The sequence below is a fragment of the Sturnus vulgaris genome, chromosome 15 (assembly GCF_052056855.1).
Source record: "Sturnus vulgaris isolate bStuVul1 chromosome 15, bStuVul1.hap1, whole genome shotgun sequence".
NCBI classification, from domain to species: domain Eukaryota; kingdom Metazoa; phylum Chordata; class Aves; order Passeriformes; family Sturnidae; genus Sturnus; species Sturnus vulgaris.
Window position 1 is genome coordinate 9615621 of NC_142257.1, and position 24095 is coordinate 9639715.

Here is a 24095-nt window from a genome sequence, read left to right on the forward strand (position 1 = left end):
ACACGTGGCACTTCCGGGAGTGGCGCTGCGGCTTAAGGGGGCGGGGTAAGGGGCGGTGTAAGGGGCGGGGCTGGGCGGGCACGCGGGGGGACGGAGCTGAGTGAAGCCGAACCGAACAGAGCCGAGTCACACCGAACTGAATTGAGCCGAACCAAACCAAACCGAAGGCAACCCAACTGAGACGACGCCTGCACAGCTGAGCACAGCCGAGCACAGCCGAGCCCGTCCCAGCACAGCCGAGCCCACCCGAGTGTGTGCGCCGCGGGCGCCGGTGCCGGAAGAAGCCGCGGGGGGCGGAGCGGGCGCAGCCGCGGGTGAGTGTCGGTGTCGGTCGGTGTTGGTGCTTCTCGAGTCTCGGAGCAACTCAGGCTCGGCGGTGGGTGAGTGCGGTGGGCGGTGAGGGTTCTGTTCTCCCCGGCTGGTGGGGAAACTGAGTGAACCCCGCAGGGTGCTGGGCCATTCCCGTGTCCTGCTGGGAGCGGCCTCCTGGCCGCGGCTGGGCCTGGCCGGAGGTCCCTGCGCGCCCCCACAAACTGCGGCCTGTGCGGGGCCGCGGGCAGCGCGCCGCCAGGGGCTTGGGGGCGGGCGCTCCCCTCCTTCTCTCCTATCCCTTCTATCGCCTCCCTCCTCTTTTCACTCCGACACAGCTCTAGGACTGCTCAGGCCTCTGAGGGTACCGGCCGGCCCGTGAGGTTGTCACGGTGCTCGCAGGTCCCGAGCAGCGCTGCCTCAGTGGGTCTGCGATGGTGAGGTGCCCACAGATAACCCATAGATGCCCTGTAGCCTTCCTGGGCAGCCGTCTGCCACGTTGTATCGAGCGGGCAATACTTATTTGAAGTATTGTTGTATCTTCGAAAGTCACTGCTTTTTAGGGTTTTGTTCATATGTCAGTGAATGGTGCAGCAGCCCTGCAGTGAGGATGTGCTCTGACAGTTGGGCTTTGTGAGCCAGGGCTGGCTAAACCTCCACATGAAGTGCCTTAGGACTCGTGTTGTAGTGCTGTCTTCACAGGTAAACTCTGCTGTCTCAAAAACTAGTTACTGTCAAAAAAATAATTAAAATACTTAAAGTCTATGCTGTTACCTCATTTTCTAACCGTGCCTTTCCTCAGCTTCTAAAATACAACATCCAAATGCAGTTTCAAGTCAAAGAATAAACAGTATTGTAGAATCTCAGTTTATCCCCTCAGTTTCCTAGGGATTTCGACTTTTGTTGCCTGTGGTAATACTTTAAAATGTTTCAGTGATCATGTGTGAAGTTATAACTTCTAAGTGATCATTTGAAATACTAAAAATACACCCTTAGCAGTAGGCTCTAAGCTGTTGCTTGCAGGTTGTGGTTTCAGACTGAACTGTGGCTGAGGTGCAGGTTAGGTGCTGTCAGGCTGGACTAAGATTTCTTCCCTGGCTCTTGCTGACAGTCCCCACACAGGTGTAGCACCGTGTGTTCTCAGTTCACATAAGAGCTGTTCACTTGGGTGTCACTGGTTTCTGTTTCCTAATTGTTCCATAAAGGCATTTAAAACTCTCTCTAAAAGAATGGTACTGTCTCTTACCTTACCTTTGAGAGGCTTCAGAAGTGAGCACTGTCCTAAGGTTTGGAAGTGAAATGATGAATTTTTAGCTAGAAAAAAAGCAAGTTGAGTGTAGGAGAAAAAAAATTCCTGGTTTTCAGAAGATAAAAGATGTGCGAGTGAGTTTGCTTGCTAGTTCATGCTGTCAGAAGCTTTCCCTTCAGGAGGCTGGCTCGGCATTACCAGCACCACTGCGTGGGAATTCTTCATTCTTCACATGTGGTCTCTAGTAAGTGAACCCACATCCTTGGTCTATCGAGTGGTGGACCTGGCTCCACAGCAGTTACTGGGTGATGCTTTGCTGATGAAATAACATTGACCAGGGTTGATGGGGACATTTTTCAGTGGTAGACATGTGTCACTAGAGTCTAATGATACTAGAAAGTTGTAGTGGAGACACAGTGAGTTGGTGATGTCTTTTAAAGTAGTTGGTATCAAAAGACTGTCTTGGTCCTGCACAGCTTTTCCTTCAAAGCTTTTATCTGCTTCCAGTGGGTTATTTTCAAATCAACCATTAAAATAGTATCCTTGTCTCCATCAGGGCTTGTGAACAGTGATTGCTTCATTGTTCTGGCTTTTATGGTGTTTTAATGTGAGCCTGAGAGTTTGAGTCCGTATATATTCAACAGCCTCAGCTCTTCCCTGAATTTGCTCTCAGCATAACAACTTTCAAAACCAGAACAGAGCCACTACGGTTTTGTAATGCTTTGATTTGACACAGCTCTGAATTATATAGTTACTTTTCCTGTGTGATAAGAGTAGATTTAATATCTCTATTCAAATATGACCTGTGTGCTTTACAATTAGCTGTCCATTTTTTTCCCATTTTAAAAGTATTTCCCTTTAACTGCTGCCAGCTGATATGGAAGTTGTTTTGGAAGGATTTGGATAGCTCTGTTTCCAGCACCACTTTTCCTATGGTGATGGAAATTGAACAAGTATTTATGCCACTTGAGCTGTGTCTGTAGAGTAATCCTGTTCTCAGGTTAATAATTTGAATCTCACCCCTTAAAGTTTTTTCTGTAAAACATGAAGATTGGTTTGGTTGATGTTTTTTGTAAACCTAAGTGTAATAGATGAAACAGGTTAATACTGAGCACTGAAGTTATTCTCACCTCAGTAATCTGAGCACTTCTCTTACATCACACTGTTTGCCCTGATTTGCAGGTTATTTGAGTCGATCGTTTCCCTAAGCCCCACAGAGGCTTTTCTTGATTGGTATTTTGCTCAAGCAATAAATAAAACTGCTGACGTGTGTGTTCTGCCATGTTTGCTTATTCTTGACCTTTGCTTTTTAGCCATGCAAGGGACAGTTTCAGTCATGACGTTGTGTAACTGGGTGTTTATGCATTGACAAGCATATTTGATTTGTATTCTTAAAAATTATGCCTGTTGCAGCTGCTGTGTTGTTCAGAGTAATGTAGCTGGGGTTAAAGGTTTAATGGTTAGTTGTGGCAAAACCAAGACACCTGGTGCTTCATCATCTGAACAGATTTTGTTACAGTGCAAGCAAAAGTCATTAAATAGTCACTCCTCTTTCCACATTATCTCTGTATGATGTACCTGTTGTTGCGTAGCAAAGAGACTCTTTGTCATGAGTGTAGTTGCTGTGATGGATGTCTGGATTTTGGGCTGGTTCAGACCTGTGTTTTGACTCCTGTGTGCTGTGCTCCCGGCTCAGAGCTGCCTGAAGTCCTCTTGTGATGCCCCAAGGCAGCCCTGCAGCTTCTAAACAAGTGTGGCAGTGTGGATGCCTCTGCCAGCTGTGTTCAGCAGTGCAGTCCAGTTTTTCCAGGGCAGCGAGACTCCAATATCTGCAGGGGTCATGCATTCCAGTAGGAATTAGCTGGCTAAAGGCTTCTAAGGATGTTGCCCTTTAGTCTCCAAAAGAACTAAAATACTCACAGTTCACTGTGTCAAACTGGTGCTTTCAGTGTGATTTAGAGCACAAGTTTGATGAGGAGCAGCTGAGGGAGCTGGGGAGGCTCAGCCTGGAGAAATTAGGCTCAGGGGGAAACCTCATCACTCTCTAAAACTCCCTGACAGGTTGTAGCCAGGTCAGGGTTGGTGTTTTCTCTCAGGTGCAAGTGACCAGACAAGAGGAAACTGCTTCAAGTTGTTTGCCAGAGAAGATTCAGATTAGATGTTAGGAAAAATTTCTTCACTGAAAGGGTGGCCAAGCCCTGGCACAGGCTGGCCAAGGCAGTGGTGGATTCACCATCTCTGGGAGTGCTCAAAAGTCCTGTGGATGTAGTCCTTGGGGGCTTGGTTTAAGTGTTGAACACTGTGGCGCTGGGCTAACAGTTGGACTCAATGATCTTAGAGGTCTTTTTTTCAAACTCAATGATTCTGATTATCCTCACTTTAGATAAGGAGCAAAATTAATATGGAAGCTAGGAAATTAATCACTCATGACTACACAGTGAACCTAGTCCTGGCTCTCAGCTCAGCCTTCTGTTCTTGAATCTAAGCTGAAGGAATTCAGTGGGAAAATACAGGGGTCTGGTGAGTTTTTTTAAACAAAACCTTTGCATTTAAGGTTTGAATTGTGGCAGCCTGTGCAGGACAATACAGGAGATCACTGTCTTTGAAGGGTAATGCCAGTGCCTTGTGCTAGGTAGTTGTTTTCCATAACAAGCCAAACAGGCAGGTTCTGTGTGGACAAGGATTTATCAGACTTCTCTAGATTCAACTCTGCAAAACTTTTTCACCTCTTACTGCCTCTGCTTTGAACCCCAGCAGCTCCCAGGCATGGCCTGAGCACTAAATCTGCACTGATATCCCTCCAGTGCCCTCTCTGAAGTGCCACCTTTCCCCAGTTGAAAAGTGAAAATCCTGTTTAAAATCTTCAGTGGATCAAAACATACCTTCAACAAATTGTACTTTGGATAAAAATATTTTTACTTCTTGCAAAGACTTTGGTCCATGTAGTGTTTTCCCACGGGAGGGGAAAATCTTTGCTGTTGTCACTTAACTGGTCTATGATACAGTTTACCAAAACTAATTTTTTTTTTTTTTTTAATTTTTAACACAGGATTTTAAATTACTTATGTTACCTATAAATATTTTACAATGCTTAATGTGCTGTTCTGACAGAACTTAAATGCATGTTTTCTCTTTATTTCAGACAATAAGATTCAGATATGTTCCTATTTGATTGGATTTACAGTGGTTTCAGTAGTGTATTGCAGTTTTTAGGTAAGTGATTATTATTTGGAGCTTTTCCTTTCTGCTATTCTTGTGTAAAATATCTCTTCACCTCTGTTATCTTCAAATAAGACTGCTGGGTAAATAATAATATTTGGTTTGGTGTACATTCAGTAACACTTAAATAAAAGTTTCACTTATCAATGCTGAGCATTTCTAGAGTGTGCTCTCCTCCCCGTCTTATATTAATTATTCTTGACAAAAAATTACATTTTATTTCATTATCATAATAGGTTGGACTTTTCTAATGATACTACATTTAAGCTAGTGTAACTCAGTTGGCTTTTATGGGTCTTCTCCTGATATTTCTCTGCTGTAAAGAGCTGAACTCAGTTATTTTAATTCCATTTTTTTGCACATGAGGATATAATTTCAGAATCCAAATAGGAGCGGCTGTCTACAAAAAATTAGTGCCAGATATTGAAGCCCTTTCTCATGTTCAGCAGTGCATTGTTCTGTGATTTTTTTTGTTCTGTGCCACAGAAATTAGTGTGAAACTTCACTAGCATCTACTCAAGAGCCTCAGAAAATTATTCCCTGGCCTAAAAGTCTACAGTCCATATCAATTCAGGGTGAAAAAACCCACAACCACGAGGAAAATTAATGTTAGGATACTAAAAAAAGGATCAGAAGTTGCAGATCACATATCTAAAAGGCACAGTTTCCAAGTTCAAAGGATTTTATCGAAGTGGTAAAAAAGCATTTGAGGCTAAGAAGTCATAGCAAGCTGTGCCACCTACCTTTTATCAGTTGAAAGTTTAAAGTTTTGCACTGAATGTCAGACCCTTGGCCTGCTATCAAAATGTTAGCCAGTTAAATTTTAACTAAGTTGACTAAACTTTCTTATCACCTCTTCTTTAGCTCACAGTGATTACTGTGCACTGGCTTGCTCTTTCATTCCTGTGCAAGCAAAAGGCTAATTCTGCTGAAAGACAGAGGAGCTTGAAGTAGCTCCCTCTTTTTTTTTAAAGAAACACTTTCTCTTTGCATTCTCAGTTATACTTAGAGTTGAAGAAGGCAGATCATAACATTTGGGAAACTCCCCACAGTTCCCTGTACTGTCCTGTCAGAAGGCTAACGGGATCACTTTAGGAAAAACATCTTTGCACAACTATACTTTTGCACAAAAAAAATTTTTAATTTATATGTATATATAAAAACTCAGGTCTTGATGTAGCCAATAGCTGAAGTATGCTGCTTGTTAGTCTTGTGTTTCTCTGAAAGACACTTGGGAAGCTTGAAATGTTTTGGTGAAACCAGCAACGTCTGACTGGGCAGCAAAGACTCCTGGATGTGGAGGCTGAGAGTGGCAAAAATATTGTTTTCCCATAGGTTAGTAGAGTTCCATATAACTCATAAGGTGAGTGTGAACTGGAGTTTCTCCCGTGATGTAAGTTACTATATGAAAATGCTTGTCCACTTCTTTCTCTGTAAACATTAACACTTCCTCCTCCACGCTGTAGTTTAGTAGTTAATATATATATATGGGCATGTGAGAAGGTGAGTTTGGGAAGTAAGAGTTGTATTTGAAAGAACTGTCAAGGTACTCTACAGGACCTGGAGTAATAAGGATCATGAATGAAATAAGATGAGGAATAGGAGAGAATATTCATTCCTGCAAGTTGCAAAACATGTCCAGCTGGAATGTGATCCCTGAGATTAGCTTAAAGGCCGAGAGAGAGGTGAGCAAACAGCAGTGGTATAAAGGTCTGCCGGGCAGAGGTACCTCTGACCCTGGAATGCCACAGCATCAGCGGGGCTGGCTGAACATCCCAACACACGTGAGGATTGCACATTACAGCAGATACGGGGTTTTTTTCAGTACAAAACAGGATTGAGTTTTTGGTTTTAAATTTAATTTATCTTAATGTTTTACTCTGAATATCAATGAGTTTAAAGCAATGAAAACTAATTCTGGCAGAAGATACAGTATTGACAAGTTATAAGATAATTGCCCTTTGATAATCTCCAATTTAAGAAAATAGGATCTTCGTGTTTTAAACATTTTTCCTCTTCTTCACAGCAACTGTTGCATTTCTGGGGTTACTAGTGGAGGGGGAGAAGAAGGGCAGAAGGCATTTTTATAAAGATGACAACCAATGAAAATAAAATTTCTTACTCCTGTTAGGATAGCATTGTCACATGGTACAAAGTGTGTCAGAAGTGCCCTAATGATGCCATTCAAGATGTAGCCTACAATTTTCCTTGGGGTATGGGTGAAAGTTACTTTTTATCCAAATAATATGTTAACCAATATTAAAGAATTCATAAACAAATTATGGTTATTGATATTGAATCCAATTTCTCTGTGTTGCTCTCATTGAAGTCCGAATTTTATTATTGTCTCGGACAAATGTTTTGCTTTAATTGGAGGTAGCTGAATAGAGTTCAGGTTCAGGATGGTCCATGGTCCAGAGCCTGCTGTTAATGCTGCGTCCACCTCTCCACCACCTGTGTGCAGAACTGTCCTTTTGCTGGGGCAGAGTAACTAGGCTGGCATTTAGTCCTGTTCTGCCATGCTTTTCCTAAGATAATGCAATGCATTTACATGATTGACACATTCACACCAATTGTGTGCCTCTCCTGCTCCCTCCAAGCATCCTGTAAGCTGCGTGTTACCTGGTGCAGCAGGCTTGTGGTAAGTGGGAATGTTATTTGTACAACATGGATAAAAGGGCACTGATAAAGGTGTGGTGGATTTTGCCTGGTCTGTATTTTGTACCGTGACTGTGACACATTGTTCCCAGGAGCAAAATCATCTCTAATGCTGGAAATGAACTCCTGCTGGTTGAACTGATTCATTCATTCACTAGGTCCTTTTTTGTTCTAGGGCTGTACAAGAAATCAGGCAAACTAGTGTTTCTTGGACTGGACAATGCTGGAAAAACTACACTGTTGCACATGCTCAAAGATGACAGACTGGGACAACACGTCCCCACGTTACACCCCAGTAAGTTAATAGTGCTGTTCCTTAGCTAGAAAGCATTTGAAGAATTGCAAGAAAAGCAGGATCTGATTATATATCATAGGACCACCAGTGCAACTGGGGAGACACAAACGGATTTTTGGGATTGCAATCCATGGATAGTTCAAATAATCTTAAAAAAACTATGTGTGTAGGATAGTTCCGTGTGTTATATTTAAAATTAAAAAGTGAGTAACAAGCAGAGAGTTTGTACTATAGAACTGCAAGAAATAGGGGCTAGCAATTTTTGGGAACAGCTTCTCTGTATAATTGGAAAATCAGTGTTTGTGTCTCAAAGGTTGCTGTGTAATTGTTACCCTGGTAACCTTGCAGGAGAAAAAGTTCATCACAGTTTGAAAATGTGGATTGGGGAAGTCCAGTAAGAAGGTGAGAAACTGGAAAAGGATATGAAGAGGAGAAGTGTTGAACAATATTGAAAACAAAATGCCAAATGCAAAATATTTTTGGAAATCAGATGCCAGAGCCAACTGTTGTTTGTGTAATATGTACGGGTAAATAGTGTAGGAATTCTCTGCTGTTCTTAGCATTGTAGATATTTCACACATGGTTTAATGGTTAATAACATTTTGGTGATACACAAATGTGTCATTGGTTTTGAGAGAATGTATTGCTCCCATTTTCTTTTTGGATTACAAAATGCTGGAAAGAACCAAAAGAAAGTAAAATCTACGTGCTAGAAGACCAGACTTTTCCAAAGCACTGCATAATCTTTACCTAAAACATAATTGTGTTATTTCCAGCTTCAGAAGAGCTGACAATTGCTGGCATGACTTTCACTACCTTCGACCTGGGTGGACATGCTCAAGGTAAGAGTATGTCTCTCTGAACTGGGTTGGAGTTTGCTTCCAATCAGAAACATCAATCAGAAGAAGGCCCTGCTGCAGAGACTGACTTCCCACACTTCTGTGATAGCATAAAAGAAGTTGGCTGTTCTTTTGCCCATCTACACCATTTATCACAAATCACAAGTATGATTTGGCAAGAGCTGCAGTAAAGCAGAAACTTTTGACTAATACTGTGAGGAATTCTGTGAATTCCTACATTTACCTTCAAACTTACCTTTGTTGACATAATTCTTGGGGAAACAAAAAACATTTCCATACATCAGTATTCATGTGGGATAGAACAATGGTAACATTAGAGAGAATTATAATTTTGCTCTGTTACTTCAAGCTTTGTAAAGCATGAAATTGTATCCCCAAGATTGGCACTGTAAGCTAAGAATTAAAAAAAAAATCAAATTAATAAACCCACGCACACCTGTTGCTTCTTAATTACCAATGTGCATCACTCTGTATTTGGGGATAATTTCATTTTATTTTAATTTCTTATTTTCCATGTAGCTCGCAGAGTGTGGAAAAACTACCTGCCTGCAATTAATGGTGTTGTGTTCTTGGTGGACTGTGCAGATCATGAAAGATTGCTTGAATCAAAAGAAGAACTTGATGTAAGTTTAAATGAGCTTTTGAAAGTCTGAACTTCTAAGACCTAAGCTCAAATACCCAACAGACCTCTGCTGCCACCTGCAAGTGAGTAGTAGTGATTTGACCTTCTGTATTCTAAATTAATCAGTCCTCTTTTCTCTATTCCTTTGCAGTCACTAATGACAGATGAAACTATTGCTAATGTGCCTATCCTAATTCTTGGTAACAAGATTGACAGACCTGAAGCCATCAGTGAAGAGAGGTTACGAGAGACGTTTGGTCTGTATGGCCAGACAACAGGAAAGGTATTGCTCCTTTTTCCGCTCCTTTTTCCTTTCCTTTTTCCTTTCCTTTTTCCGCTCCTTTTTCCGCTCCTTTTTCCGCTCCTTTTTCCGCTCCTTTTTCCGCTCCTTTTTCCGCTCCTTTTTCCGCTCCTTTTTCCGCTCCTTTTTCCGCTCCTTTTTCCGCTCCTTTTTCCGCTCCTTTTTCCTTTCCTGTTTGCTCCAGCTATACAAAATAAATGGTTTTTTAATTTATAAAGTACTTAGTACATAATAACAGCATATAGAATGAATCCTGGAGTATTTGTGTGTGTGTTAGATGTATATCTACTACAACGTTTTACGTCATTTTAATGGACGTTTTTTCAGAAAAAATGTATTTGTATCTAGAATAATTTTTAGTACTTCGACTTTTTATGCACTATTTTTAAAGTTTTTAGAGGCTATAGTTAGTTATACAGCAAATTATAAGAGAAAACTGAATAGAATCTTTCAGTAAGTGATTTTTCTCATTTCAAGTGCAAGCTTTAATAATTTTCCAGCTAACATATTTGTCTAAAGCTTAGAGATAGATTTACACCATTGTAGAAGTCTAAATTTTTAGGTTGTGGGAAGGACAAAGTTCCTACTGGCATCCATAGCAACAAGGCAAATTTTTAGTAAGGGTTTTTTGATACTTCAACTCCTGTTAGCATTAGAAATGGTGCTCAATGTCCTTGGCCCTTGGAAAGAAACCTCCCTGCAGCTGACAGAGATTTTCCACTGTGGCTTCCAATCAGAGCTCCCATTAGCTGACTAGCTCTGCTGAGGGCACCCACCTTGCAATTCCTCTTTGCTTATTCTTTCTTAGGTGCCTCCCTTAAAAGTTCAGTGCCAGAGTTTAGGTCAGGCAGGAACAAATCTTTACTTTCTTGTTTTCTGCATTTTGCCCTCTTGTTTTCTGGTCTTTACATTGCATGTATTTGATGAAGCATGGATACCACTGTGAATCTCCAGTTGAACGGCAGCTTTATTGCACTGTGCTGATCTTGGCAAGCAAGCACCTTGCACTCTTGCTTTGGCTAGTCCTAAAATTTGTAGCAAATGTTTTTTTAAATCTGGTTGGAAAACTTGCAAACAGAGCAGGGAAATTTGACTGAACATCAAACATAAGCTCTAAAATTCTCTTAGCATGTTTGCTGTTCCATTCTGGTTTCACGTACTTCCCCCTCTCCAGTGTGGGTGCATGTGACAACACACATAGTGTATTTCTTGTATAAAAGTTACTGAGATTAAGGTGACATGTTCCAGGGAGCAACCTGGTCTGGTAGAAGGTGACCCTGCCCGTGGCAGGGGTTTGGAATGAGATGGCCTTTAAGGTCCCTTCCAACCCAACCCATTCTATGATTTTAGATTAATTTATTTTCCAAAATTCCAGTGTTAGACACGAGTTAAATAAGGGCATTCCATAGAAGCAAATATCCATGTAGAATAGATGTTTATTAAGGGAATGTTTGTGTCTCTGCAGGGCAGCACACCGCTGAAGGACCTGAACGCCAGGCCCCTGGAGGTGTTCATGTGCAGTGTGCTAAAGAGACAAGGCTACGGGGAAGGGTTCCGCTGGATGGCCCAGTACATCAACTGATCCCTGCCAAAATCACAGCAGCACATCCTGGCCCAGGTCTCAGTGTTGTCTGCTCTCACTCAGTGTACGTAACTTGAATTCATTTGACTGTTCAATTTTAAAAATACACTTTTTAGCTAATTATATCATTGATGCTAAATTGTAAGTGTGAAGATTGCAAAATTATTTCAAGCAAGTTTGTAAATTTAAATACCACAACCTGTGAGCTTTCTAATCCCATGCAAAAACATCCTTTTGCAGCTTTTAATTTAATGAGTCTCCAGCACCATTTTTGGTCAGAGAAACTTTCCATTACAGTATGTTTGAATGCACTTTTTAACAGCTGAAAACGATGAACATGTGAAAAATATTTAATGCTTATGTTAAATTTTTTATGTACTTTTTTGAAACTGGTTTTATAACTTTAGAGTATATAACCATCTTTCAAGGAATAATAAATAATTAGCTGATGGATAATTGCATGATGCCTTACAGTTTTCAATAATACACTTTCTTATGCAACGTCATGCAATAAATTTAAATCCAGTTTTTGGCATCTCTAATGGAAAATGTTTCATTTTAACGTGTCTTAATTAGTGAGGCTGATCTGAATAGGTGGGATATTTTCCTGAAACACAAGCAGGCGACAAAGTAGTTTCATTGAAGGTTAGAGTAAGATGGGTTTTTTCAGACTACTAAAGTGTATTTATATTAGGATTTTCCATAATAAAGGAAAAATCTACTGTGATGCCCTTATAATTACCACAGATACAAATAGTGTAAATTAGCTGTGCCAAAGTAAATCTCAAACTAATGACAAAAGTGATCTTGATCTGCTGGTCTCTTGAATTAAACCCCTGATGTGACACAAGAAAAACAGTTTCTTTTTGAAAAAATTAAGGATACTAGTGCACTAAATATCCCGTTTCCAATTTCATTCATTTTTGGGTCTGCCAGAAGACTTGCCCATGAAATTTACAGGAAAAAAATGGGTTGCCATTGCTGCTTTTGAAAATTTACCACCTCACACCCATTGGCCAGTTTTCTTTTTGGTATTTTGAACTGGGACAAGATGGATTCTTTTACATAGTTTTGCCCTGAAACCTGGCCAGTGTGGCAGCTGCTGGCTGCCCAGGACACTTTTTTCTGGAGTAAAATTCAGTCCCTCTTTCTAGTTTCTGACTGCTTTTTCCTGCTTTAGAGTGTTAATTCCCCAAGGAGAAAGCAGATAATCTTTGAAGAAAGGGTGTTGCAGCACATGTTACTGATCCTGACTGGGAGCTGTAGTTGGTGCTTTCTTCTGCTGGGTATGTTTTACTCCTAATTTGCTAAATGAAGGTGGGGTTTCAGCCCTAGAGTCGCCATTTCACTATGATGGGTTTGAGTTTCACTGTGTAGTTTGCTTTGTCCTTGTACAAATACAAACTGCTGCAAGTTGTACTGAATCCCTTTTGCTTCCTATTGTATATCTTCTTCAAAATATTTTAGGCCTTATGTTTCCAATATCCATGGCAGCAAATATATTTCTTGCTGGTTTCATTTCACAAATAACTTTCACTTGACCTCTGGGCTTGAATCTCAGATTTAAAGGCTGTAGGCACAAGGGAAATAAATGAGACTTATTCCTTGCCCAAACCTGAACTGGTATGATTGAATATTGATGATCAGTTCCCCACAGTCCTACACTGTGCATCTGAATAATTCAGAACCCAGTTAATAAAAATTGTAAATGAAGTTTATTACTGTAGAATCACATGCAAAACACTAAGCCCAGTTTCTGTGTGGTGCAGTTCAGCGTGAGGGCGTTGGATGACTTTTCCAAATGACCAGCATAGAGACTTCTGCATTTAAACTTGTGCTCACCTCAGAGTGGTGTCTCTGCTGCATAAATCCAAACTGGAGGCAAGAAATGGCCTCTCACCACTGTGTGGACAGTCTTTACTACATGCCTCTTGTGTTTTTTCCTCTAGCTTTTTCTGATGATTGTTATTATGCAGAGAAACACAGCTAAATCACTAGACAGTGTAAATACTACAAGTACTACTTGCAGAGTCACATTGTGGTGTTGATGTGAGAGACTGGGGACTGTGTTGCCTGTGCTTATGGAAATGAAGCTGGAGGTGGAGATGATCTGCTGCGCTTCCACAGGCTGATCCATTGCATGGACATGGAGGGGTCCTCTTCACCTGCTCTTCCAACCAACTGTGAACAACAGCACTAAAGAAAGGGGGTAATCCTATTAAAAAGTTAATAAGGAAGGGAGGTGATGGTGCTTAAAAGTGTGTGCTAAGAATAATTCCCAGTGTTGTGGAAACACTCTTGATTTCCTGGTTTCTGCTGTGGGAGGGTGGCTGAAATGTGATTGTAATAAGAGCATGAAGAAACCTGGACCTTTTGTTAACCACCTGGGTACGTTGTTGGAATAGGTGATCAGTGCTCAGTGAAATACGTAACTAATCTTGCTCTGCTTCATTTCATTCAGCGGAGGAAGGACCTTTCTTCTGTAATTTACATTCTGTTGTGCACATGAATGTGAATGAGTGTTGTGTGTCTTTGTGTGAAGACTTCATTAATAGACAAATATACTGATGAGAATTTTCCTGGTGGTTCTCCTCTCCACCCCCTCTGTATCTCCCTGGCCAATTATTTCTATTTTCTTCCTGTGACCAGTCTTGCTTCAAAAAAAGTAGTGTTCACATTTGGGTCTGACTTACATGATTTTTTTTTTTTTTGCACTCTTGACTATGCAGATTTCAATTTAACATCACTTTAGAAGAATGTGAAAAAGAAAACTCATTAATAAAGATGTTATTTATGAATTGTCTCATTTTGTATTTACATTGCAATGGTTCCTTAAGAGAAAGGAATGCAGATTTCTAAGATCCTAATAACTACTTTGACAGTGGCCTGTATTTCACAGCAGTGAGCCTAGCTCCTAGCATCGCTGGGTTGAATAAGAGTCCGTTTGATTGGATGTAATTAAAATTGCGGTTTAGTATGTATTGTATAACTGAGAGGTGATTGCTGTATTTCAGTCTTGGTTTAATACATTTTTCAGCAACAATTATTGGCATTGGAGATGGGAAAGCTCTCAAGCTTTCTCATTTATCCTGTGCCATATCAGGATTATTTCTGTGTTCAGGTCCTGACTATGATGTGCCAAAGGTGACCTGTGGCGTTCACTGGAGTACAATATCTGCATGCAGGGGAGCTTTATTGTGTTTTGATAATTGGATTTGAGCATCAAATAGAACATTTGGCATTCACTTTTAATAATGCCAGTTCAGAAAAATTATGGAGGTGGTCTCCAATCCCAGTGAATTCACAGGTCCTCTGGAGATCAAATTCTTCTTCTCTTGTTTGTCCTGTCAAAGTATTTGGTTGTTACCAACCAAAGTCCAGTGTTTCTGTTGACTACAGCGTACTCACATTTAGGTCACACTGTTGTCAATTGTGGACTAAGGAGTTAGATTTGAGCCTCATCCACTGGTGTCAGTGGGGACATGTAACTTCCTCACACTATGACAAACCACTCTTTGCACTGGTGTTTCTGTTCTGAAATGTGAGTGTTCTAAATGTTGAAAAGCATAATTTATATAATAAATTGCAAGAAAAGCTAAAGATGAAAGTGTTCTTTAACATGTTGTCGGTGCATTTTTTATTGTGTTGTCCCATCCTATGCTGGAAATATAAGTATTTGGAATAGAAAATAAGATTTTGCTTGAAATTTGAAGGCGTTTTAAATAGGTAGTTCTTGTCAAATTTTATCAAAATCAGGAAAAAAGTGTGCTCAATACTTGGTCTAGGAGTGAGGTATAGTGATAGTTCTGTCTCATTTTTGCTCAACTTCTGTTCATGGGTGTATGGAAAAAAATCCTCTATCTGGAAAACTCTTTGAACATGGGAAAAGTTGTATTTCCGTTGCTGCAGTTCTAAAATAAGATGGAAAGATATGATCTTAGAGGTGACTGATGCTTCCTTAGAATCCAGCTGCACTCTGGGATTGGCCCTGTTGTTGGGATTGCCACCAACATGGAGTGGGGATTGCCACTGAGTTAAAACTTACCCAACTGAGTGTAGCCCACAGGGGAGTGTGGTAACCTGCTGTTAGAGAACTATTTTCTAACCCTAAGCATCCTTAGTATACATTCTTAAAATTATTTTTTATTTGTCAGCTTTTGAATTTCAATTAAAATTTTGATGAGCAAGTATGGTAAAATAATAGTTTAAAGAAGATATCCCTTGTTTTTCTTATGACCCTGTTTCTTACTGCACATGTTGCATCATAGTAAGAAGTCTTACAGTAATATTTTGGAGCCTTTGATGCTGTTCATTTCAGGGCCTCAGCTTTCAATCTGCTAATGCTGCCTTACCATCCTTGTGAGTGGAAGGGCTCTTGTCCTTGTTTTACCTCTGGTGACAGTGATGGCTGGAGGGATTGAGTCATGCTTGGTCTCTGCCTGAAGAAGAGCTCTCACAGCAGCCTCGAAGGAAGTGGTGCCTCCTTAACATGGCCACCGTTTGCCCATGTCTGTAACAGGATGATAGAAGCCTCCATCACATAGAAACTACTGGAGATACTTCACAAACCTAGTGTAAATTAGTGGCACGTTGGGTCCTGTCCTTAGCATTCACAGTACAACAGCCATGCTCTGTGTTGCACCCAACCATGACAAGATTCAGTAGAATACAAGGTAAAAAAACAGCAGAAAAACTTGCAATGTGTACACTACAAAGCCCAGATCTACTTAAATTTTCTGATTCTCCTTCCTAAATCTAAATAAGTATTTTCATAAAAGGAGAATGTAAAGGCATACTTTCACTATTGGGTCCAAATGTCTGGTTTTGGCACAGGCAAATAAGAATTTATATTGTTAGGTTAGGCCCCCCCCCCCCCCACAAAATGGTACTTTACCGTCAGAGTGGTTTGATGAACTCCCAGGAGCAGCACTCGCTGGAGCAAACCCTTGGCAGTAGTTTGGGGCAGGGATGAGCTGTGGGAGACCTGATCTTGGCCACTTGGTGATATTTGAGTACCCGACCCAGGGGAGGTGCAGCGGCTTCGGGGACAAGGGCTGAGGTGTGAAGAGTGGCTGTGCTGGGCCAGGACCAGTGTTGCAGCAGCCACTGGAGAAGCTGAGCTGAGAGGTCTGGAGTATCTCGGCTTTTGTAGCACACAGGAGTTCTGAGCAAAGGCATTTGGTTTTCAGTGTGAATGTAGCTCTTGAGAGGAAGGGCAGAATTTGAAGTTCAAGTTTGTTCAAATTTTGGTGAAAGCTTAAAGCTTTGCTAGCAAGCATTGAGCAGGCTGGCAGGGGGGGTCAGTGTCAGGGGCATGGGGCATGGGGCCGGGCTGCCCTGCAGGTCGTTGTGAGCATCTCTAGGAAATACTTGACCAAGTTCCCCCGTGTAATGGAGGAAGGGAAGAATTAGTTGGGTTGAAAAATGTCCTTTTGCTAGTGAGATAAAAGGGAGAGCAGTTACGGACAGGGCTCCTAATGCTGCTCTCTCACAGCTTGTGTGTGTGGGCTGACCCAAGGCAGGTGTTTGGGAACGCTGGCACTTGTGAAAGCAAAAAGGGAGAGAGAACTTAGGGAGTGATAGGAGCTGTATTTCAGTGAGTCTGTGCACACTATGGTGATGCCAGCATTTGCCAGGTTGTTTCAAAATCTATCCAGTATCCTAGAATTAAGCTGGGGTTTGCTAAGTAGCTGAAAACTGCTGCTTCTTGGGCCACTGTTCCCCAAAAATAAAGCTGAGGTCACTTGTTTAATGCACTTAACTTGGGACTAAATAAAAGCACGAGCAGCAAAACTTGAACCATACTTTAAGCCCTCTCATTGGCACTCAGATACAGAATTCAGCCCAGGCTCTGGGTTCCAGCCACAGTACCTGAATGCTGTGTCCTCTGTACTCTCTTAGAGGAGGACTTGGGTTTAGGTTTAAGTAAATTGAAACTGTAAAAGGAAAACTCCTGTACATGCCACTTAACTCTTCTATTCCTTGCTTTCTATGTAATATATCTATAATATGTTTATATATATGCATACATACATATACACACACAAGAGGTTTAATATAAGCTTGTGCAAAATATTGTTACTGAGATGCATTAGCATGAAGTTGTAGAGGACATTTACTACAAGTCTGCACCCATAGTAGGTTTTAAAGGATAAAAACAATCAGAGAGTCTGCAGGAGAGAAAATTAAGAGCTTTTGCTTTACTGGCAAATAAATAATTACAGGAGATAGTGTGGGAGAAATTGAGATGTACAGCTATGGTAGAGACAGCAGTTGGAGCTCTGGATACTGCCTGGAGAAACAGTGGTTAGGCAGAGCTATTAATGTAGCTTTCCTTTTTTTAGAGCTTATGTTTTGTTGCTGGCATTAAAGAAGCTTTTATCACTGGTGTAAAGAAGGATGGGTGTTCCTTCAAAATAAGAGGTTTACTCAAGCATGTTTTTTGGAAGTGTGTCCTATCCACTTGCTCTAACTCGCTGCCCTGTCAGTGACAGCTGTCTCTGGGGAGCTCTGATGAAGATCCCCAAAAGAAGGTTCTGATTTGACACTTGAACCTGAAGATTTGTTCGTAAAGAGAACTTCTTTTTGATTTATAGTATTTTTTATTTTTTCAGTTTCCTTCTAGCCCCCCTATCTGCTATTACCACTTCTGTAATAGTCTTTTGTTTCCTAATATGTAATTTAAATTGCCTACCAAATTAAAAAAAAAAATCTGATTCTTTTTGTCCCAGGCTCTTTTGGGGGGAGCTTTTTTCCAACACTTTGAGGCTTAAAAATCCTGAGAAAGAGAGACCTCTAGCAAAAAAGAAATTCTGCTTGTGTTTTCAGAGCCATTGTCAGGCACAATGCAAGAAAGAAGCAGAATGAAGCTTACACGTTTGCCATTATTATTTTGTGAGAAACGAGGAAAACCCAAAAAGTTAATCTCTATGAGTAGTTGAAGTTAATTGAGCTGCTACAAGTCTGCAGCAAAGAATGTGTAATAGATCCTCACACATGTGACTGTGGCATGAGTCTATTTATGTCTCTGTAAACATGAAAGTATGAAATGCACACCATGGAGATGGGGCTGGTGAAGTCCTTGGCTGAACTGGTCACTCATTCAGCTTGCACCTCTCTGGAAGAACAAACCGAATTTAAACTTGCTGCAGAACATTGTGCTGCTGAAAGATGTTTAGTGAAAAGGAAGCAGGTTCATGCAATAAAGCAAAGAAGCCATCCTGTGTGTTACCAGATAGGAGGGAAAATACTGTGAGTTTCTGTAGTAATATCTTAGACACCGTGTGGGCACAAGAGCACTTCACAAAAAGAGCATCTAGAAAAAAAATTACAAAAAATAATTTTTCTTTTCTATGTTCCAAATCTGAAATAAACAGATTTGTGGCTGAGACTTGGATCCTTTCTGCAAAATATAACAAAAAAATGCAAATCTCAAGATTGCAAAAGAAGGAAAAAAATATGTGAGAGAAATGGGTCATGGAGAGTTTGCTTTTGCATTCATTAGATGGTATCAATGGTGACCTGCACAATACAAGGCTGTGGTGGGGAAGGAGCTGGTCCTACCCTGAGTCCTTGGCTGGAGCCTTCTGGGATCCAGCCAATTGCCAGGGGGAGTGAGTAGGAGGGTGGCACTGAGCAGGCCCTTGCTGGGACAAGGAGCGGCCTGTCTCTGCAGGTGGGAGGAGACCCAAAGCCTGCCTGGGAACTGGGTGAAAAAGTCATCCAAGGAGGGAGAGCAAAACTCCATCCAACCTGGCTCTGAACAGGGACAGGGCAGCCACAGCTTCTCTGGGCAGTCTGTGCCAGGGCCTTAACCATCCTCACAGAGAAGAATTTCTCCCTAATATCCAGTATAACCCTGCCCTCTGTCAGTCTGAAGCCATTCCCCTTTATCCTGTCACTCCATGCCCTTGTCCAAAGGGCCTCTCCAGGTGTCTTGGAGTCTCTTTAGGCACTGGAAGGTCCTGTAAGGTCTCCCTGGAGCCTTATTGGCTCCGGAATTAATAACTCCAGCTCTGTCAACCCATCTCCAGAGCAGAGATGCTCCGGCTCTCAGAGCATCTTTGTGGTCTTCCCTGGAGTTACTCCAACAAATCTGTGTCCTTTTCATTTACTCCATTTTTTATTTTCTCATTTTACAGAAGAGGCAGTCGAACTCCCCACCTCATTTTCAGCAAATGCTTGAGCACAGTCCTTTCAAAAACATCTGGTGCCCCTCAATTCACACACAGCATCCCTCAAACTCCTGGAGCAACATATGCCCTCAGCTCCCTCCTGTGTAATGCAGCCTAAAGGGCATGTGTTGCAACATTGCATCTGGCCCCTGTAGCCTACCTCCCTGGGGAGTAGTCTGCTCCCAGTCCTGATCTTTAGAAAGTTTGTGGGTTTTTTGAGCTGAGTAAAAAAATCAGGAGAAGTGGAAAGAGCAAGCCGTCTAGCCCACAAGCTTTCCACAGTACTGGAAAGGTTCTCAGTGGAAAGCTGTGCCTGATGGGAAGGATTAAATGAGGAGCCTAGGTTGGCTTGTTACTGCTGTACAAGAGCCAAAGAAAACCCTAAAGCCCCAAATTCAGCTCATTTCCCCCTGTAAATGCACCCACACCCCATATTGTCTAGTTGGGCAGCTCTGCCAGCAGTGAAGTGTTGATGACAACTGCGGAATTTTTGACTAGAAATTACTTTCAAATGGTTTTCCTATGAGCTTTCTAAATGTATATAAAGGACAGCATAGAAGAGTAGGACAGCAAGAAAAAAAAAGTGTTAAAATTTCATATCAACTGGCTACTTCCTTTTAGGGAAAACCAGAAATTTATGCCCCTGTTTAAGTTTATCATGGTGTGCCACCCACTTTTGGGGTACTTAGCAGAAATCATCCCAGTCATAGTTGGAACACTTGTTTTATTCTCACTGGCTTTCAAGTTTTATTGTTGTGCTTTTCTTTGCCTTGGACACACGGAATCATAGAACTGTTTAGGCTGGAAAAGCCCTCTAAGATCAAGTGCAACCATTCACACAATTATTAATGTTAAGGCTGCTCTGTGCCCTGTGCATTCCTCCTGCCCTTGAGATGAATCTCAGCCCAACTGGACTATGGCAAGAGTTTGCTAGTGCACTCAGCTCATCTCAGCTGCAGGAGATTTGAGCCATGATTTGATTTCTGTCCCACAAGGAAGTTCAGCATCAGGTATTTAGGGTAAGGTGCTAAGTATAATTCAATCTTGACAGCTATGGGGTTAGAAGGACAAATGCTGCCAAAAATCCTAGTTTATTTTCTGTATTGGAACTTATTCAGTTGTAGAAGGACAGGAGGAGAATTATACAGGTCTTGGTGCATAGGAAAAGCAGGATCAAACCTTTCATTTTGCACCTTTAAACTCTCAAGGTTTGGTTTTGCTCATGCAAAATTTGTTCATCCCTCACATGCTGCTGGTGCTGCATTTGCTGGACAGGGGTGATGTACCTCTGAGTGACAGGGGGGATTCTAGCTCCAAAAGAGCTCCTTTGATTCAAATTTCAAAAATATATAGTTAGGATCTGTGTAAGACCTTCAGTGAAGTGGATAATTTGGATGGTGGCCTCCTTTCTCCCATGAATTCTTGTAATTAGAGGTACAGTTGTGTTTTCTGCCTCGTGGCAGTTTATGGAAATTTGATACAGGTATTTCAGCTCTATCATTTTGATACTTGACTCTTCTTGCAAACATTTGTATTTAAACTGCAGACAGATTGCCAGTGAGATGTGGTTCATGTGAATGTTCCTCATAAAAAACGATTACGAAAGCAAACAGAACTCCAGGTTCTCCGAGGAATAGGAACAAACCAAGGCTAAACCAGCAATGAGTCAATGCAGAAATGAAGTGTCTCTTTATTGGTAAATAAAGGCTGGCTGCCATTCCCTGCTTCTAAGCCCACGTGCCCCGGAGAGGTTTGGAAAATGGTGATGCAAACTGATGAGTCACTGTTCAGAACAATAGTTTCCTCATGTGAAATTACTTGGGATAAAAGGAAAGCAGGTTTTTCAAGAAGCTGATGAAATTACAAAAAAAAAAAAATTAAAAATAATAATAGGACATCTTTAACCCTGAGCTAAAGTATATCTGTTTCGAAAGGGTAAGGTGGTGGGTGCCTGAGATCAGGGGATCAGGTTGTACCTGATTTCAGCTCATTTTCTACTTCCAGAGCATGCATGGGGATAACCAGAGCAAAAAGCAATGAATACCATGTGTATGAACACCATGCATCTAACAACATCTCATTTAACACTGAAGTGTGGTCGTTTGTCTGCACCACAGTCCCTGCACTCTCCTCTTTGCCCAGTGTGAGGTAAAGGTTGGTCCCGCTGGGCAGCAGGGTTCCCTGTGAGGTCTGGGGAGTCTTTTGGGATGGGAGATGTCCCCTACCATGGACCAAAGAGGCTCTTCATGAACCAAAGGCTCTGCTAGGGACAGTGCTATAAAAATAAGACATCTATAGTATAGATATGTTGTTATCTATAATATTATCTATATTTGAGATATCCTTGTTTCCTCCAGTGAGGGTGGAATATGATGCTCTGTAGTTTTCATGGCCCCACAAATATCCATGCCAGGTATTTTGTAGAGTATTATTGCAGAAATTATCACCTTAGAAATATGAATGCAAATATGTACAATTTTTTAAGGATTTAATCACAACAGAAAAAATAGGTAAAAGGGAAGGCAAGCTACAGTCTGTCAATGAAAACACCATAATCAGATTAATCCAGCAAGCTAAAAACCAGGCTTATTTCCTCTCTGTACTACATGTATCACATGATGGGTAGCAAATTTCCCAATACTTTTCCTCAGCCCTTTGTGTCCTGCACGTTGTGGGGTTTGTCTGAAGAAGGAGAAATCTCCTGTCTTTCTGGGCTGCTGGCATCTCTCCACTGCCAAGGACTTCATCCGCAGTTCAGGTCTCCTTCCAGTCAGGCATGCTCCTGGAAGGATTCCTGCTCTCACTGCTTTCCTTTCATCCATAGGTGGCAGCAGGCTTTAAAATCTTTAACCTCTCAGCACTGATGTTTTTTAAGAGCTCAGGGAATTGTGCAACGATCTCCAGAACTACTGTGCACAGAGCTGGTGTAAGAGAAGCAGATTCTTTTCAAGGAGTGAAACATCCTTTGCAGCTGTTTACTGAATTGCGAAGACAAACAGCAGAAAGTCAAAATCGGGAGCAAGAAAGGGCAAACAGGCACCTATTTGGGGCCAACATACCCTTGCAAAGGGCAGCAATTTCATCAGATAAGCAGCTCAGGAAGACTAATGTGCAGTTTTCCACTGCAAAAGTATGAGGATGCAAAAAGCTGTGATGTGGATTTCAGCAGCTCGGCTCTATTTTGCTTCAGTGTGCCTCTGCCTGCAGCTGGGGATCTCTCTCTCCTTTCTCTGCCGTGGTGCTGCCTGGCTGCTCTCTGGGTCAGCTACAGGTGGAAGGGCCAGCTCTGCATGCTAGGGACATGGGGACAGCAAGGGGCAGACTGGCTGCTCCTCCTCCAGCAGCACACGGACTGCAGTCTGCTCCATGGTGCTGTTAACTCCAGCTCTAAAGGCTGCTCAGGATCTCCAGGGCCTGGGATGTCCACCCTGATGCCTCCACCTGTCGCAGCATCTCACTGGCTGCCCTGAGCTGGGCAGTGCTGTGAGCCAGCCCTCCTCCAGCCTCCCACCCCAATTCCTTCTGAAGGTGGACCAGGTGGAGGAAGAAGGTCAGCATCACTGTCTCTACTCACATTAATTTTAGTTTGTGGGTCCCTGCTCGAACTGCACAGCACATCCTGGGAACCGTGGTGCCACATGCCAAGCATACTCCAGTGGCTGACTGTAGTTTGCCTTTTATTCCCGTGCGTGTCGTGCCAGGCTCACACAAACAAATCAGATCGTGTTGACAAGGACCGGTCAAAAGCCACGTGGGATGGAGGCAGGGCTGGGAGGTTCCCAGAGTGAGGGCTTCCCAGAATGAGGCAGGCTTGCTTGGAGGAGGCAATGGGTCACGGCCACCTCCCAACGTGATTAGCTGGGAATTGTTAAAGCGTAGAGAAAGAAAAGCTCAGCGGCAGGTGCAAGGGTAAGGGAAACCCTCCATAGAAGTCATTATACTTCTGCAAAAATTAATCACTGCTTGAATTGAAGGAGGTATTCTTTTCCACCTGCCCAGTAGCTGATGTGGTATTGCTGGAACAGTGGTAATGACTCACTTGGAAACCACAAAGGTGACAGGAATTTTGACAGGCAATCCTACGTAAAACCCTGCAAGCTTTAGATGGTGTTTGTAAGCTTAAATAATAATGTGATAAATGTGATTTGTGCTAACTAAATTGTAACTATATTAGAAAAATTGTACTCAAATCAATAGAAAATAATTGTTACTAAGCAAAAAAGGAGATGAGTGAGACAAAACAGATGGAATCCTCCAGATGTTAGAAGGGAGTTGTAGAAGGATGTAGGTTTGACAAGCAGCATCTAGAAACAGAAAGTTTCGACCTTGAAATGGCCAAAATGGGATGATTCCAGGCATGGGACTTTAATTAAACTCTTATTATGGAAAACATCTGCTCAGTTACATAGTGTGCATGTGCAGGTTACACATCAGTCATTGATGAAGATGGTGAGCCTTCATTGGAAATAAGACCCTCAAAAGGATGAGAGATCCCTAACTACTAGTAGAGCATGTACAACACAACATAGTGACGTAGACTTTAGGAATAGAAACTAGGAGGAGTTTTCCAGAAAATTCTGTATTAACATGTATTAGCATATAGTATATAAATGGGATTGTTAGCCTTGATGCTTTGGTACGTGAGGAAGGGCGAGTCCCTCCTCGTACCCCTGGTCGGGGGGCTGGCCCCTCCTCTGTCGGTTTTGCTTATGCTTTATACAAACCTCAATTATACTAAATTACTTACTCCCAAATTTTACGTATTCTAAAATATATGTATTCAATACTTTGATTGTATTAATCTCCAACACTTTGATTGTATTGAT

At 41.8% G+C, this 24095-nt stretch overlaps 1 protein-coding gene across 4 annotated transcripts; it reads left to right on the forward strand.

Moving 5' to 3' along the window:
• The first annotated feature begins 60 nt into the window (after positions 1 to 60).
• SAR1B (secretion associated Ras related GTPase 1B) lies at positions 61 to 13893 on the forward strand. 4 transcript variants are annotated; one of them, XM_014883432.2, is made up of 7 exons: positions 61 to 314; positions 4701 to 4771; positions 7611 to 7730; positions 8507 to 8572; positions 9110 to 9213; positions 9364 to 9495; positions 10979 to 13893. In XM_014883432.2, the coding sequence occupies exons 2-7, from the start codon at positions 4717 to 4719 to the stop codon at positions 11093 to 11095; spliced, it is 594 nt and encodes a 197-aa protein (XP_014738918.1). In that variant the 5' UTR covers positions 61 to 314; positions 4701 to 4716; the 3' UTR covers positions 11096 to 13893. The 4 variants fall into 4 exon arrangements, with proteins under 4 accessions (XP_014738918.1, XP_014738917.1, XP_088029826.1 ...); XM_014883431.2 differs by having other exon boundaries at positions 268 to 380; XM_088173700.1 differs by having other exon boundaries at positions 268 to 380; positions 10984 to 11896.
• The last annotated feature ends 10202 nt before the right edge of the window (positions 13894 to 24095 follow it).